The sequence below is a fragment of the Equus quagga genome, chromosome 4, assembly GCF_021613505.1.
Source record: "Equus quagga isolate Etosha38 chromosome 4, UCLA_HA_Equagga_1.0, whole genome shotgun sequence".
NCBI lineage: Eukaryota > Metazoa > Chordata > Mammalia > Perissodactyla > Equidae > Equus > Equus quagga.
Genome location: NC_060270.1, coordinates 125,478,397 through 125,496,011, shown reverse-complemented (window position 1 = coordinate 125,496,011; position 17,615 = coordinate 125,478,397). Strand labels below are relative to the sequence as shown.

The following is a 17,615-nucleotide window of genomic DNA, read 5'->3' as shown; positions in this document are numbered from 1 at the left end:
TCAGTGGGATTTATATCAGGGACTCAGGGATGGTTCAATATCTGCAAATCAATCAATGTGATACACCACATTAACAAAATGAGGAATAAAAATTACATGATCATCTCTATAGATGCAGAGAAAGCATTTGACAAGATATGGCATCCACTTATGATAAAAACTCTGAAAAAATGGGTATAGGAGGAAAGTACCTCAACATCATAAAGACCATATAGGACAAACCCACAGCCAACATCATACTTAATGGTGAAAAACTGAACCCATTGCTCCGAGAACAGGAACAAGATGAGGATTCCCACTCTCACCACTCCCATTCAACACTGCAGTGGAAATTTTAGCTAGAGTAATTACGCAAAAAAAAGAAATAAAAGAGAGACAAATTGGAAGGGAAGGAGTGAGACTTTTTGTCTGCAGATGACATAAATCTATATATAGAACATACCTAAAGAATCCACCAAAAAACTGTTAGAAATAATCAACAACCACGGCAAATCCGCATGGTATAAAATCAACATACAGGAATCAGTTGCATTTCTATACACTAATAATGAACTAGCAGAGAGAGAAGTCAAGAATACAATCCCATTTACAATCATAACAAAAAGAATAAAATACATAGGAATAAATTTATCTGAGGAGGTGAAAGACCTATATACTGAAAACCATAAGACATTATTGAAAGAAATTGAAGAAGGCATACATGGAAAGATATCCCATGCTTATGGATTAGAAGAATAAACATAGTTAAAATGTCCATATTAGTTAAAGCAATCTACGGATTCAATGCAATCCCAATCAGAATCCTAATGACATTTTCCATGGAAATAGAGCAAAGAACCCTAAAATTTATGTGGAACAACAAAAGACCCCAAATAGCCAAAGCAATCCTGAGAAAAAAGAACAAAGCTGGAGTTATCACAATCCTGGACTTCAAAATACACTACAAAGCTATAGCAATCAAAACAGCATAGTACTGGCAGAAAGACAGACACACAGAACAATGGAACAGAACTGAAAGCCCAGAAATAAAACCATACATCTATGGACAGCTAGTCTTCAGCAAACGAGCCAAGAACATACAGAGAAAGGAATGTCTCTTCAATAAATAGTGTTGGGAAAACTGGATGACCACATGCAAAAGAATGAAAGCAGACCATTATCTTAAATCATACACAAAAATTAACTCAAAATGGATTAAAGACGTGAATGTAAGACCTGAAACCATAAAACTCCTAGGAGAAAATATAGGCAGTATATTCTTTGACATTGATCATAGAAGGATCTTTTCAAATACCATGCTTACTCAGGCAAGGGAAACAAAAGAAAAAAGAAACAAATGGGACTAAATCAGATTAAAGAACTTCTGCAAGGCAAAGGAAATCAGGAGCAAAATTAAAAGACAATCCATCAATTGGGAGAAAATATTTGCAAATCATATATCCAAAAAGGGGTCAATTTTCAAAACATAAAAAAGAACTCATACAATTTAATAACAAAAAACAAACATCCCAATCAAAAAATGGGCAGAGGACATGAAGTGACATTTTTCCAAAGAAGATATACAGATGGCCAACAAGCATAAGAAAAGACGTTCAACATCACTAATTATTAGGGAAATGCAAATCAAAACTACAATGAGATATCACCTCACACCCATCAGAATGGCTATAATTAAGACAAGAAATAAATGTTGGAGAGGATGTGGGGAAAAAGAACTCTCATACACTGCTGGTGGGAATGCAAACTGGTGCAGCGACTGTACAAAATAGTATGGAGAATCCTCAAAAAATTAAAAATAGAAATATCATATGATCCAGCTGTCTCATTACTGAGTATTTATCCCAAAGAACATGAAATCAACAATTCAAAGAGATTTATGCATCCCTACATTCACTGCAGCATTATTCACAATAGCCAAGAAGTGGAAGCATCTCAAGTGTCCATTGATGGACGAATGGATAAAGAAGATGTGGTATATATATAATAGAATGCCATTCAACCATTAAAAAAGACAAAATTGTGCCATTTTCAACAACATGTATGGACCCTGAGGGTATTATGCTAAGTGAAATAAGTCAGACAGAGAAAAACAAACACCATATGATTTCACTCATATGTGGAAGATAAACATATGGACAAGGGGAACAGATTAGTGGTTGACAGAAGGGAAGGGACTGAGAGGAGGGTGAAAGGGGTAAAGGGGCACATATGTGTGGTGACAGATAAAAGCCAGACTATTGGTAGTAAACAAGATGCAGTCTATACAGAAACTGAAATATAACAATGTACACCTGAAATTTCCACAATGTTATAAGCCAGCATGACCTCAAAAAAACCCCATCAATCGTGTACATGCATTGAGTTTAGCTTGATGGAGGCATGGAGATTTGACAGTAAAAGTTTAGGGAACAGAACGATATGGTTGATAGATTGTCAATGGAAAACTAATTTTTTTTTTTGCTGAAGAAGAGTAGCTCTGACCTAGCATCTGTTGCCAATCTTCCTCTTTTTATTTGCTTGAGGACAATTCGCCCTGAGCTAACATCTGTGCCAATCTTCCTCTGCTCTGTATGAGGGTCGCTGCCACATCATGGCTGCCAAGGAGTGGTGTAGTTCCACATCCAGGAACTGAACTCGGGGCACCAAAGTGGAGCACGCCAAACTTAACCACTAAACCACAGAGCTGGCCACCTGGAAAACAAATTTTTATGGGAGACTTATTATGGGGGACTCTAGAATCAGCAACTGGTAACACGGTGCTACATTTGCATTGGCATAATCCAACTCTCCGTCTTTCTTTACATACTCACACACACCCCACGTGTTAGTGTTACTCATCTTGTAGTAGATGTAGGTCTTTCTATTTTGTGCTTTTCTAAGGATATGCCATTATTAAACTGTAAATTCTAAACACTAAACTTCTCTCTCTATATTGTATTTAATCATATTTGTATTTTCTAAACATTTAAACTATCAATTAATGGAAAACTTGAAGCACTGTAAATGTTCAACGATAGGAGAATAGTTTACTAGATTAAAATTTACAGATTATGGTTTTGGTGAAATTTTTATAGCCTAGGATACGTTATAGGTAGACTCAAATCAAAAAGAACAAGAATACACGCAGAGGATACATGAAGTGTATTATCAGCCCTACATATTTCAAGGTGTGCTTTGACAAGTCCTAAACGTTCATGTACGAAATTAAATTAATAGTTAATTACATACGCATACACTCCAAAACAGTTACAGGATCCATATGGTTTAGAAGAAACCTTAAACCCAAACACGGCCTACAAATGACCTGTTCTGGTTGGACAGTTGCCACTAAACATCCACTTAATTTCAAAAAGGAAATGTAGGACTTGTTTTTATTTTTACTTCCATGTAAGACCATATTTTCGTTACTACATTGTCACTCTGCAAATTATTGCTTCCTCAGCCTTTTGTTCTTTTGTAACTACCACTTGCCTAATGAATTCATCTCAGCCAACCCACTTATTCAGTAGATAAAGCCGCACTTTCAATTGCCTCATTTCCCACCAAACTACAGTCAGCCTTCCGGAGGCACAGATTCAACCAACTGCAGATAGAAAGGGCCATGATGGTTGCACTGTACTGAACACGTGCAGACTCTTTTTCTTGTCATTATTCCCTAAACAATACAGTATAAAAACTATTTACATAACACTTACATTGTATTAGGTATTATAAGTAATCTAGAGATGATTTAAAGTATGGGAGGATGTGCGTATGTTATATGCAAATCGTATGCCATTTTATACAAAAAATTTGAGCATTCGTGGATTTTGGTACCTGCAGCGGGGCAGGAACCAAGCCCCCTGTGGACACTGAGGGATGACTGGACACATTTTCCATTGTATGCCTGAAGAGACCTTCTACTATCCCATTGCCACTTCTTTTGTCTACTTTCAGCCAGCTCAGCAATGGTTATTTTGGGCTAGCCATAACCAAAAAAAAGTGTCCAATTCTTGGTTTGTTATTTAATACTGAGTGTGGATAATAGAAGGAATTAGGATAGCTGTGGGAGGTCTTAAATTTATGGCTTGAGAAGTCTGAAAGAATGTCATTGTTCTTAATTTGGAATTGAACAATAACTATGGATGCAACTATGCCATACTCCAGTTATCCTCAAACAGTAAAAATGCAAAATTTCCAGGGAGATTCTCATTCTGTAAGCTAAGATAGGACCTTAGAACTTATTTTTCAAAATGTCTGCAGTATTTTTAATGCAAGTATTCCATGAACTACATTTGAAAATGAGGCGGCAGACTCCACCGGAACCCCTCAAACTTTTATGTGCCTAAGAATCACTGTGTTTCTTCTTAAACTGCAGATTCAGATTCAGTAGGTCTGGAATGGGGTCTGAGATTCTACAGCCTAACAAGCTCTCAGGTGATGCTGATGCTGCCGGTCCACAGAGCACACTTGGAATAGCAAGACATTGTCTGGGTTTGGTATGCACACAGATGAAGGGATCAATGGCAAAGGCTGGACTAGTGGCTGAAAAGTTGCAGACCTGTGAAAAATATTTTCATAATCTCTTTACAGGTCAGGGTTTCCTTGGGCTTTCAAATTTAATTAAGTTGTCAGTAAGAATGCACAGTGTTACAAGAAAGCATTGACAATATATATCTGTAAGATAACTGGAGTTGAATGTTACTGAATATTTCCAAACTGACTTTTATGGTTTTCTTAAAATTACTAAACAATAATTCTGAGGCATCGTGAATAAAGCACTGTATTAGTTTGTTAGGGCTGCCATAACAAAATACCACAGACTGGGTGGTCTAAAGAACAGAATGGTATTTTCTCACAGTTCTGAAAGCTGGAAATCCAAGATCAAGATGTCAGCAGGTTTGGTTAAGCTTTTCTCCTCAGCTTGCAGACAGCGCCTTCGCACTATGTCTTCACAGGGCCTGTTCTCTTTGCTCACACACCCATGGTGTCTTTCTCTTCTTATAAGGACACCAGTCCTATTGGATTAAGGCCCCATTAAGACCTCAGTTAAACTCCAAATATAGTCACGTTGGGGATTAGGGATACAATATAGGAATCTGAGGTGGAAATAAGTACATATTCAGTGCATACTCAATCCATGACAAGTATATATTAATGAACGTGAAGCCAGAATAAGTTATATTTTAAATCTTTTTCATTGGATTTGTAAGGGAAAAGGCTCTTAAATACAAGGACCTTAAGTTTAGGCTATGTTATGAGCTGAATCATATTCCCTCAAAATTCAAATGTTGAAGCCTTAACCCCCAACACACCCTGTACCTCAGAATGTGACTATGTTTGGAGATAAGGCTTGAAAGAGATGATTAAGTTAAACTGAGGCCGTTAGTGTGGTCTCTTATCCAATCCGACTGGTATCCTCGAAGAAAAGAGACTTGAACACACAAAGGGACACGAACTGTGTGTGTGTGCAGATGACCCTGTAAAGAGGCAGCAAGAAGGCAGCCATCTGCAAGCCAAGGAGGCAGGCCTCTGAGGAAACCAACCCTTCTGTCAGCTTAATCTCGGATTTTAGCTTCCAGAACAGTGAGAAAAGAAACTTCTGTTGTTTGAGCCACCGAGTGTGTGGTACTTTATCATGGCAGCCCTAGTAAACTAATACATGCCATGTCTACAGGCCGTAAGAGTCAGTCCAAGACATTTTAAGAAATGGCACACAGTTTCATCTTCTTTCATACTCAGTGAACCACACTTTACTCATCTCTTTCACAGCACATGAAGAAAAAATCCTAAATGTAAGACCAAATACTGTTGAATACACTTAATATAAATTATTATATTCCAAATCCAGGCTGAAGAACAGACCCTTCAGAAAGCAATCCCAAAGGTTGTTCCTCCTAAAAATCCTATAGAGTTTTAAATTGTCATTAACTTAGAACTAAGCAATGCCAGTAGGTAACAGATTTTAAGTACTCACTAAAATAGCAATATAATTGCAATTAATTAGAGATCAGAGTGCTTCTGACATTCACAAATAAGCCTTACCTTTGTTTTGGGTTCTAGAATTTTTACTCCATAAATTGATATTTGCAATTCAACTTTAGGAATTTTCTGGCCTTCAGATTTCTTGATGTGTCTTGCAAACTGTAAATGAAAAATTATTCACAAAACCATAATTCTGTTTCTATGGAGAGTGAACACAAAGAAATACATATGTGGACTTTGTATTCAGTGGTGGACTTTCATTAAATAAATTATTGCCCATGATAAATTATTTTATAAACTCCCCACATAGCTTCAAAATATTTAGAAATCATAGTAATCAACCATTACTATCAATAAAATCAGATTGATTTTCAGTAACTTTTTAAAAACATTTTTAATGCACTTCTTTCATGATATTTAAAAAATCACCTCCATACCAGTGGAGAAAATGAAAGCTCTTTCTGGGAAGATAAGCAGAGATCCATTTCTTTTCCTGTGGCTCCTTTCTTTTTAATACTTTTAGAAAACTTGTGGTCCGCTAGCACTGGATCAGCCATCCTTGTCATTTCTAGATACTTCTCTCGTTTGGAATACCATCCTACCCAATCAAATCAATGAACGAAAAGAGACAGACTTCCATATTCAAACTGAAGCTAAGAATTGAAGTAATAATCCCGACTAAAAGGCTCAGATCTAGGCTCAGTCCAGGAATTATAAAGATAGTGAGTGTCTTGAAAACATAAACATTTTTAAAATCCTTTCATAGTAGTATTTATTGTATTTTCTTATTGATTTAGTTAGTGTATATTAGGTTTTCTTATAAAATCAGAAAGAAAATCAGCAGACTAACGTACTTGGTAGAGGAAGTTTCTGCCTCTCTCCCAGCATTGCCAGATTTGGTGGTGGAAAAAAGTTACAGGAGTCCAGTTAAATTTGGACATTAAACAATGGCTATTTAAAAAAAAATTTATTTTAGAATGCACATATACACTCTTTCTATATGTCTACACACATATAACTTATATACACTATTTAGTATAAGTATGTCCCATGTTCTATTTGGGACATACTTATACTAAAAACATTATTCATTTTTATCTGAAATTCAGTTTATTCAGTGCCCTGATTTTATCTGGAAATGCTATTCTCTCCCTACTTTCCTTCTTTCCTCGCTTCTCTTAGCTTTCTTTTTAAGAAATGGAAAAAAAAAAACTAATAAAAAATAGGATTTCTCACCCCTCTTTTAGGACTTCAAAATGTTATTTCCTCATAAAACATGTTTTCAGCACATGGATCATCCTAACTTGACTCAAAATAGATCACATGTAAGGCCGGGTGGGGGTTTGGTCCTCTTTTGTGTGTCATATTTATTTGCACTGTGCATTTCTCTCTAATTTAGGGCAGATGTGAATACACATGGTATGGTTCAGTCCTGGAGCAGAGAGTGGTTAACGGCCTTTTTCTCTTTTCATGGCTTTGCACTGCCCCGGAGAGGAATATAATTAATGCATATAGGAATGCCTTGAAGTGCCTACCTTAATATCCAGGGAAGATAGGAGGGTACCATTTGTTTTATTTCATTTTGGGTGGTATAATTTTTTAGCTTGCTGTCTGTTCTGTTCTACAAATGTAGGCAGCTTTTTTTTTTTTTTGTATCCAGCAGTCTTACATTCTGCACATGATTTCGACTAATTCGTGCCAGAGAATTTTTTTTGACTTTAAGAAACTTGTTTTGCTTCAGTGCAGATCTTTAAAAATGATCCCAGCTCTCTCTCAAAGAAAGTGGATTAATTTTGTTTCTTTTCCCTTCGTAATCTCCTTCCTGTATTGCCATAATTAAAACAATTTGAGGGTTTTCACATATGAAGGCTTACAAAATAAATCAGCTGCTCTCCATCCGTGTGAACGTATCTGAACTCAGCCATCCCCATCTTGGATGCAGAAGCATTCTAAGCTGGCTTCCCAGGGGCTGCTTTTGTCCAGAAATAGACAAGGAGCAGTGGCTCTTGAGGCCTTTTCCACATCTGGACACAACCATTCCTGTGACCTCTTTTAGTTTCCAAAAAGTCTATCACAAAACAACCACTAATATTAAACTTATCTGTTGAGTCATTTCTTTTCTGCCAGGAAAAAAAGGGAAGAAAGAATGGAAGAAATGAAGAAAGGAAGCGAGGAGGGGCTGGAGGTAGAAAAAGCAAGAGGGAGGGAGGGAGAATGAGACAAAGGAAAAAATCACGAACATAAAATATCTGATCTGTGGCTTGTGAAGCCTTTGTCTCTGCTTCATATCAAGATGAAGTAATTGTGCTCAGAGAAGATTCAGAGGGCATCCAATCCAATCTTCCCGTTTTAAAGATGAGAAAAATAAGTCTCAGAGAAGTTATTTACCCTGGTCATAAAATGGGTCTAGAGCAATCGGGCCTAGAACCCTGGTCATAAAATGGGTCTAGAGCAATCGGGCTTAGAATCTAGTTTTGCAGCCACTCACCAAATAACTCTGCATTTGCAGAGCATATGTTCTGCATTAAAAAAAAATTCCCAGTTCTTGATATACATTTCATATACATTTGATATACATTTTCATGTATATCAAGGTGTACACTGGTTATTGGCCTTGGTTGTTGCAAAGATGTTGCAAAACACCTGTGCCTAAGGTTCTATTTATACAATCCATACTTTAAACAGAGTTTAACATTCTCATTCCTGCCCATTTTTTAAAATTTAAGATGACTGCATTCTTTGATTTGCATTATCCCTCCAAGTCTCTTTTCCTGCCTGTAGACCTCCTAACTCTGTTCCACAATACTTCAATTTACTTAGAAGACACGCTCATCATTCTTACTTACATTGTATTCTTTTCTCACTCTATTTACTACTTGAATATTAATGGTCAAAGAGCCTTTTTGCAAATTTTTTTCCCATTTTTCTTTTGGTGGATTCATTTCTTAATCATCTAGATAGAGTGATCTACCAGCAAATCTTGAATATAATAATCCAAGAAAAATACTCAAGGAGGGTAAAGCCTACGCAATCTGGAGGGTATCCAGATACAACCAACAAATAAACAAAATAAACCTTTATCATAAAATGACGGGGAAGGATGAAGTATTATTTGAAATACATAAAGTACTTAGTTAAATATATGTCCCCGGTAAGTAGAACAGCTAAAGAAAATTTAAAGGAAGCACCACTGAGTTTCAATATCATCATCACAGAATTTCTATTCGTTTCTCAAAGAACTTTCAAAAAAGTGAAATCTAACTATATTATTAATGGAACATGTATTATTGAGCAATAAAATAAATAAATTTATTACTAAGTCAAATATTCTGAGCTACTATTCTTCTTTGTGGTTCTAATACTTAAATTATTAATTTAATTAAAAGTATTCCTAATACTCCTGCAGGGGAATCAGCTATGTATGTACTATATAATTAAATTAAGCTCTAAACAGTTTGTTAATTAAATAACTCGTTATGAAGACATAAACAGAGTGTCATGCTACACCGAGAGAGTGAGGTCCAATCGAGAAACTGCTGGGCCCAGATTTAACAGAACTCAACAGTGATTCCAAGGCCACATTCCTTGAGGTAGCGTCACGTAATTTTAAGTTAGCTCCACTGGAGTGAGGGGGTCTCTCCTCTAAAACTGGGGTCCAGGAACGCCATCATCTGGTTATCTCCCAGAGAAATCAAGAAGTTTTGATCTATATACCAATATTCATCCACATGTAAACATCACAAGCAGATGTTTATGAAATATATTGAGCCCTCTGACATTCGTACTAGTTGTATTAATAAAAATAAATAACTCACTATTACAAATAAAATTCATTACACTAGCAATGCTATTAAATACATAGAAGTTGAAAAGGTTTTTCCATTATTATTTTTTGGAAAATTTGGTATTTTTCTAAACGGTGGGCTAAAACATGATTAAGAAATAGAAATTGTTGAACATGATTAAAAAATAGAAAATGTGTTGTTTTGACAAACACAGTATCTTAAAATAAAGACTTTAACACATAAAAATATATTTAAGAAAAATTTATAAACTATAAATTCATCACAAAATGACAGAAAAATAGTAGGTAATAAAATAAATCAAAGTTTAAAATTTTTCTTAAAAAATAATCAGGCATCATTAAGCACAGAGCATGAAAACACATTATTGAAACTCTTTAAGTCTTCCATCATCTTGGATTAGTCCTAAATTTTGAATTCTTCTTTAATGTCCGAAGCCAATATATTAATATTTTGTTTTTGAAAAATTAGTAAATATAAATAAAATATTACCTTATGTAGCAAATGAAATAAAATACTGAACTGTAATGGATAAAAAAGCAGTCAGAATATATATGTTCAAGAAAAGTAAGCAGGAAATTCAAAAAGGGGGATGTGAATACAAAGTAGAGTTAATGAGCAAATGTCTTCTTTTTAGTAGAACCATAGCACCATCTTCTGGCCATTTCTACATGACAACAGAATTAAAGAGAGCCAGGGTCTGAGTTCTTAAAATAAATATAAATATTCTTATATACTGAGATATAGCATCTGACCTCGACACAAAGAAACAAAAAAAGATTAAAATAAAAGTAGGTAAAAAGTATTGTTTTATTCATTTTCATTAGTTCACGAATCATTACCCTTAGATATACTTTCTTGATCTACAAAAATTTTGCAATCAGCAGAATAAAGATTGCTTATAAATACATATTTATTCCGGAAGATACTTGAAAGACAAAAGCTACTATTAACTGAGTATGCATTTTTAAACTATACTGAATATTTTTTATCTTATTGTAAATCGCATTCCTTTATTAACAGAGTACATTTCTAAACATGAAACTACATAGGAACTGCATATGAAGTCTCACAAAAATGTATAAAAACCAGCCATTGTTTGAAAGTGTTTCATTTCAAATATCTCTTTACATTTTATCTAGTCACTATAGAATTGAATCCTTTTGGTTTTGGATTTGAGTGACTGAATATAGAGCCTACTTGGTAAAAGAAACATTAAGTGTAAATACCACTATTCTTGTATACAACATTCTGATTGTAGTGAAGCTGGACTTAGGCCCAGAGTGTGCAACATTTTGAACATTTAAATAGAATCTTATTCTAAATGTTCTCCATGAACTGTGAGACCTTTCTAATCCTCTATTAGTACCTAAAAGTACTGGCCAAACAAGGGCAAGTCTGAATTATTACATAAGGAGTAGTGGAAAGAAATGGTTGCCTGGTCCACTTTTTATTCCAAATAGGAGTGATGTCATCTTGGGACCTTTTAGCGTATTTACTTAAAAACATTAGGTAAAACATTTACAAATAAAATGGATGGATAAAGTATCATCTACTTTTATTTCTTCGCCCAGAAGACAAGCCATCCCACTTCAAATATGCTCAATTAAAACACTTAGTAGGGTCTACCTGATATGACATTCGCAAAGCAAAGTAGTAACTTTTTAATGTTTATGACTTTGCCTGACACTATCAGAAGCCTAACCCTCCTGTGAAATAACTGGATGAGCTCTAAACTAAATAAAGTTAGAGAAGGGTTGTTTCTCAAAAGAATTGTGAGAGCAGCTCTGAAGAAAAACAATTAACTGTGTAAACAAAATCGTGTTTTGTTAGAATTTCTTAATGAGATAAAGATGAGAGTTCTGTTGAAGGAGGTTTTCAAATCTGAAAATCTCAATGAAAACAACGTCTTTTGGGATGTGGTGCAATTAGAAAAACATGCTAAGATGTGTGGTATCTTACGTAAGATTTTCTCAGGAAATTTGCTGATTATGAGTACATGGAGTTGCTTATTAAATGTCCTTTCTGCTCTCTTAGTCTCATGACTTCCCCCTGTCTGCTCATGGACAAGTCCAGATCTTCTTGAATTTGTCCATTAATTGTCATTAACATACAGTGTCACTTAAAAATTCTGCTCTGTAATTAACTCTAACGCCACACTTTCAACAGATGGATATAATACCCTACCTATTAGATAGTTTGTTACACCATTACTAGTTTCTGAGTTAGGGCATGAGCTCACATTGCCCAAGCAAAGTAAAGGCAAGCTACTAAACGTCAACACTTAGGAAATATTGCTATGACATTTTTTTGTTGAGTATGAGAAATTACACCTTAGGAAAATATGAAGAGTGTGCCACATTCAGAAAAATAATTAATTATGTGTACAGAGTTATTACTAAATATATCTCTTTGATCTGGTGATATTTATTCAACAGTCCATTTTTAACAGGCTGAAAGCCATTTCTGCCACAAAGCTATTCATGCTTTGAATTTTCATCAGTCTACTGATGACTGGAGACAGAATCAATACACCAGACATTTATTTGGAGGGCTTTCCCTACCTTTAATTTCCTTACAGCATCTCTCACAACTTCTGTTCCTTTGGGCTGCTCCACTTCTGTACTGCCAAGAAACTGAAAATGGTCATTGGTGAGACACAAGCTTTATTACAGCATATATTATTAGATCATTTTAAAATGTAACATGGCATAATCGAATGGTGTGACATTAACGCAAATCCAAATCCTAATTAAATAGAAGTTATTAATTTATATTATTTTATATTATATGAAAATGCAAATATATCACTTAATCACACATAATTTTTATTATTCAAAGATGTTTAAAAAGCACACTTTTCCTAAATATTTTACTTGCAGATTTTTACTGGAAAGGAAACTAAAATTATTTCACTGGGCCCAAAGGAATAAAGTTGATCCCAAAATCTAAAACATATTAACAATTAAAAAATTGTTATCTGTAAATTCAAAGCAAATAAACGCTTTTTGTTATTTTATTTAAATAGTAGTATATTTTAAGATATTGATATGGTTTAATGTAGTTTATAATTTCAAATCAACATTTTTCTTTGTTTTCCAATTATGACACTCAGTGATACTGGCTCAACACAAGGTTGACACAAGGGAAGCCACACCGTAGAAGAGAAGCCATATTGTAACTTTGAATGACCTCTGACTAACTAATCCAGCTGGATATGCAGCTTTCAGGAAATCTAACTGCTCTGTAGATTTTATGACCCCTGCTTGCCCAGGTACCTCCCAGCTGCAATAAGATGATAACTTTGTTCTTTTGAGCTCCTTAGGAATGTGACGATCCCCGGACAGAGAACCTATCTGGTGTGGCCACTCCCAGTCTGTAACACCAGATGGTCAACATTCCTTATGCCTCTCCTGTAACCCACTGGCCTATATACTTGTTTCAAGATTCTGTGCCTGCCTTAAGATGGTTCTTTTGGACATTAGTCGGCCATCTTCCCTCTTGCTAGCAAGCTGTAAGAAAATGCCCTTTCTCTGCCACCATCTTGCCTCTTGATGACTGGCGTTTGTCTCATGGCGAGTAGCTCATGCCCTTTGTTGGTAACAACAGCATGTAAAATTTTAAAAATACAAACTTTTTAAAATACTCAATATACACCATCCATCAAAGTGATAAGGTAAACTACATTTGAAAATAAAACACACATGATCTATAATTTCACTAAATTTTAAAATATCCCTGAAGGTTTTTAGTTAAAACCTGACCTATCCCCCAACACAAAAAAAAGTTTCATAGTAATTACCACTTTGTAATAAAGTCTCAAATCTGGAAAGACATAATACCTCCTAAATAGAAGTTCAATGTCATGAAATGTTCAAGACCAATTGTAATTGAAATATGGATATTTTATTCTATAAAATATCTCTATATAAATAGGAAATAAACATTAAGTTCATTGTGTGTATACTTTCCCAAAGCCTTTTTTTCTTGTCACATACTACCAGTCATGAATTCACCACTTCTTATATAGAAATATGTGTAAGTATATGTGTACACTTTTTTTTTTTTGAGGAAGATTAGCCCTGAACTAACTACTGCCAGTCCTCCTCTTTTTTTGCTGAGGAAGCCTGGCCCTGAGCTAACATCTGTGCCCATCTTCCTCTACTTTAGATGTGGGACGCCTACCACGGCATGGCTTGCCAAGCGGTGCCATGTCCACACCCGGGATCCGAACTGGCTAACCCCGGGCCACTGAGAAGTGGGACATGCGAGCTTAACCGCTGCGCCACCCGGCCAGCCCCCATGTGTACACTTTACATCAAAAGATTAAGTAGAATATTTTTCATTTGTTAACACAGAATGGAAGGGGGCAAAATAGTAATGTCAGGGTATCTTTTGAAATCACATTTTATTCCTTCCTTCATTCTTGACAGAATAACAACAATAACAACTAAAGAAATTAGAGTCCAGTTTTTCAAAATGGGCTCTCTGTATTACCGGCATGAGAATTACCCAGGGAGCAGGTTAAAACGTAACAACGCAGATTCCTCAGTCTAATACATCGGCATCTTTAAGGGTAGGGCTAGGAAATTATACTTTTAAGAGTATCATAGGTGATTCCATGTACTAAAGTCTAAGGAACAGAGTTAGAAAATAGTAAGAGGTCAGGAGGAAGTGGAAAGCAGATAGGAAAGGTTGGCTGAAAATACAGAAGATAACTGCTGATCTTTCTGATGAGCCCATGGAGAAGAGAAAGTGAAGCTCGGAAGCATCAAGGCAAAAAAAGTTCCACTTCTCAAACTCTGTAAGGTACAACAGTTCCTTTTTCTAATATGCTCAAACTACACCCAACAATTGCTACTAGGTCCTAGATACGATATCACTGGGCACTTGGTTACGCCCACTGTGACCTCAAGTGGATTGACCAGGCCTGCAAAACAGACCAAAATAAATAGAGAAATTCTCAGCTTAAAAGGAACTGAAAACCTGCTAGTAAGATGTGGGAGATAGTCAAATCTATTCCTGACACCAACGGACCTGTCACATTTCTTCTGTTTCAGATCTGTGTTTTCAACCTTGGCTGCAGGACAGAATCACATGGGAGCTTTAAAGTTAGACCAGTGCCTAGGAGTCTGATTTAATTGGTCTGGGGCAGAGCCAGGGCATCTGTGTATTTTAAAGCTCCCCAGGTGATTTTAGTGTGTCCCCAGGCTTGAAAAGCACTGTTTTAGTTCACCCAGAAAGGATAAAGCATTCAAGGGACAGGATGGGGAGTTCATACAATAGGAGCTATTTTGTTCTGAGTAAATCTATGGGGTAAATTTCTTTTCTCAAGTTCTCTGAATTTATCATATCACTGAGAACTTCCCCACGATGGGCTTCACGGCAGGCCGCCCCAAGAGGCACCATTCTTGTATGTGGATTATTTCCAGCTGAAAACAGTAAGGGCTCAGGAGACTCAGGAAGAACGTTTGACCTTCCCCTGCAAACTGCCTAAAAGAATGTAACACAGAAGGCCTGTTCTAGGAAGGACCTAATACCATAAGATGGCTATAATATAACGTAAAATAGGTGTGATAGAAAGTCACCAACAAGCCCCTGCTGGGCCCACCAAAACTTGTTTAACAAACATCTGCATTTCCACCCATGTAAATTGTCTTCCTCCCCTCTGAAATTCCAAACCACTAGCCCAAACATCCTCCTTTGCCTTTAGCTAAAGATAATATTTAAATTGGCAGCTCAGCCATTTTGTTGAGTTACTCAGCTTTCCTGAGTTTTTCCCATGTATATACGTTACAAAGCTTTGTTTGATTTTCTCCTGTTATTCTGTCTCATGTGAATTTAACCTGTGGCCCAGCCAAAAGGACCTTGAGGTCAGTGGAATTGCCTTCCTCCCCTACACCCGGTAGTGACTGGTCTAGTGTTAGCAGGAACAGAGAGGCAAAGGTAGACTCTTCATTGTTAAGTGATTCTTGAACCAGAAGAAGGGAATGTCTGATGTGTTGATAAGAGATGGTAAGAGTTACTGGAAATATTTATGTAGGAATATTCATATTTCGGCAGAAATGTCATGAGTCATAAGTATTTTATGCAAATAGGCCCATATGGGAAAATTATGGAAGAACTCCAAGTACGTTCTAAATGAATCAACCTCTTGCAATGCTCCAAGAACCTTTTAATATGTTTCTTTCACACTGGCTTTAATTAAACCATCTGAGTAATGAAACTCAGGAAGAAGCCTTGAATGATGGTGGGAATTAAACTACAAAGACATCTAATATGGACCTCGCCACTTAACCAAATTTTTCTATGTAATGTTAGATGGCCTAATGGAAATAATTTTAAGCCTGAAAAGTAGATTATTCCTTATAATATTTCCTGTATTTTTTAAATTATAAAAGTCATCATGATACTTAGATTAAATAATTCATATTTATATGCATTCCATATGTCTATATAAAATATTTATAAAACTCTTAAGTAGGAGGCAACATGCTGGAATAAACTCTAGGCTTAGAATCTGAAGATGCTAGAAAAATAACTTTACTATTTGACTCTTGAAAAGTAAGGATAATAATAGTGCTCTTCTCTCCTTATAAAATTGTTCTGAAGATCAATTACAATAAGAGATTTAAAAAAAGAACTCTGTAAACTGCAAAGTGTTTTATAATTACGAGGGATTGCCATTCCTTTATTTATGGATTGGGGAAGACACTAGAATTTAGTGCATACTGTTGATGCCTGCTTGGCTCTCCTTGGAGGCACTTTACCAGCATTAAGATCCATCCTCCAGCTTCCCCATGCTTTGCTGGTAACAGCTCACACTCAAGACCTTTGGAGGATTCCCTCTGTGCAAGGAGATCACGCTGCCAGTTTTGTTTTTGTTTTTGTTTTTGTTTTTGTTTTGAGGAAGATTAGCACTGAGCTAACTACTGCCAGTCCTCTTCGTTTTTGGCTGAGGAAGCCTGGCCCTGAGCTAATATCCGTGCCCATCTTCCTCTACTTTATATGTGGGACGCCTACCACAGCATGGCGTGCCAAGCGGTGCCATCCGCACCCGGGATCTGAACTGGCAAACCCCGGGCTGCCAAGAAACGGAACACGTGAACTTAACCGCTGTGCCACCAGGCTGGCCCCTCATGCTACCAGTTTTGAGAGCTAGAAACACCTGGGAGATTTTTGCTTCCCACTCTGTATCACCACATTCCTTAGCCAATGACTGGTGTGGAAGTATAAAGGTCCAGCCCCTTTGCCTGGGGGTGGGGTAAACTCTAGGTGTAAGGCTATGATGCAGAGCTTTCCCCAGAAGTGGGCTGAGGCTGCGGCTTTACCTGGTGCTCTGCTCTTCCTTGATTTCCTCCCTTACTGGCTGTTCCTGGGAGAGGTCCCCTGCTAAATCACTTGCACCCAAATCTTTGCCTCGGGGTCTAATTCAGGAAGAAACTGACCTCAGACACCGTTAAACGCTTAAACGCTTACAGTCAGGAACACACAGTCTAGAATTCAAACCACAAATAACTGAAATACTCTCATTGTACATGCCATCAAAAGGCTTGTATACGGATAGAGGTAGGACTGGTTCTCATCCTTTTCCACTCTGCCTGGTACCTGAAGGGTGAAAGAAAAGATGGAACTGAATTGAGCCATGGCCAGAGGATTAGTACATCTCATCCCAACCACGTTGTTAACTAGCTGGAGAAACATGGCGAGGGAAGCTCGGAACTGCAAAACACTAGGCCTGACTGAGAGCAGAGGGGACAGGACCCATGGGCAGTAAGAGCCCCCGGCATGGGGACAGGACCTATGGGCAGTGAGAGCTGCAGGCATGGGGACAGGACCCATGGGCAG

At 36.7% G+C, this 17,615-nt stretch overlaps 1 protein-coding gene across 3 annotated transcripts in view; it reads right to left on the bottom strand.

Moving 5' to 3' along the window:
- Positions 1-17,615, bottom strand: part of LOC124238640 (PTB domain-containing engulfment adapter protein 1) — a 270,866-nt gene that overhangs the window by 52,444 nt on the left and 200,807 nt on the right. For all 3 annotated transcript variants that reach the window (XM_046659822.1, XM_046659820.1, XM_046659823.1), the window contains 2 exons: positions 12,332-12,403; positions 6,025-6,123 (listed from right to left, as the gene is read on the bottom strand). In XM_046659822.1, coding sequence (XP_046515778.1) covers positions 6,025-6,123; positions 12,332-12,403 — 171 coding nt within the window. The remainder of the gene's footprint in view (positions 1-6,024; positions 6,124-12,331; positions 12,404-17,615) is intronic.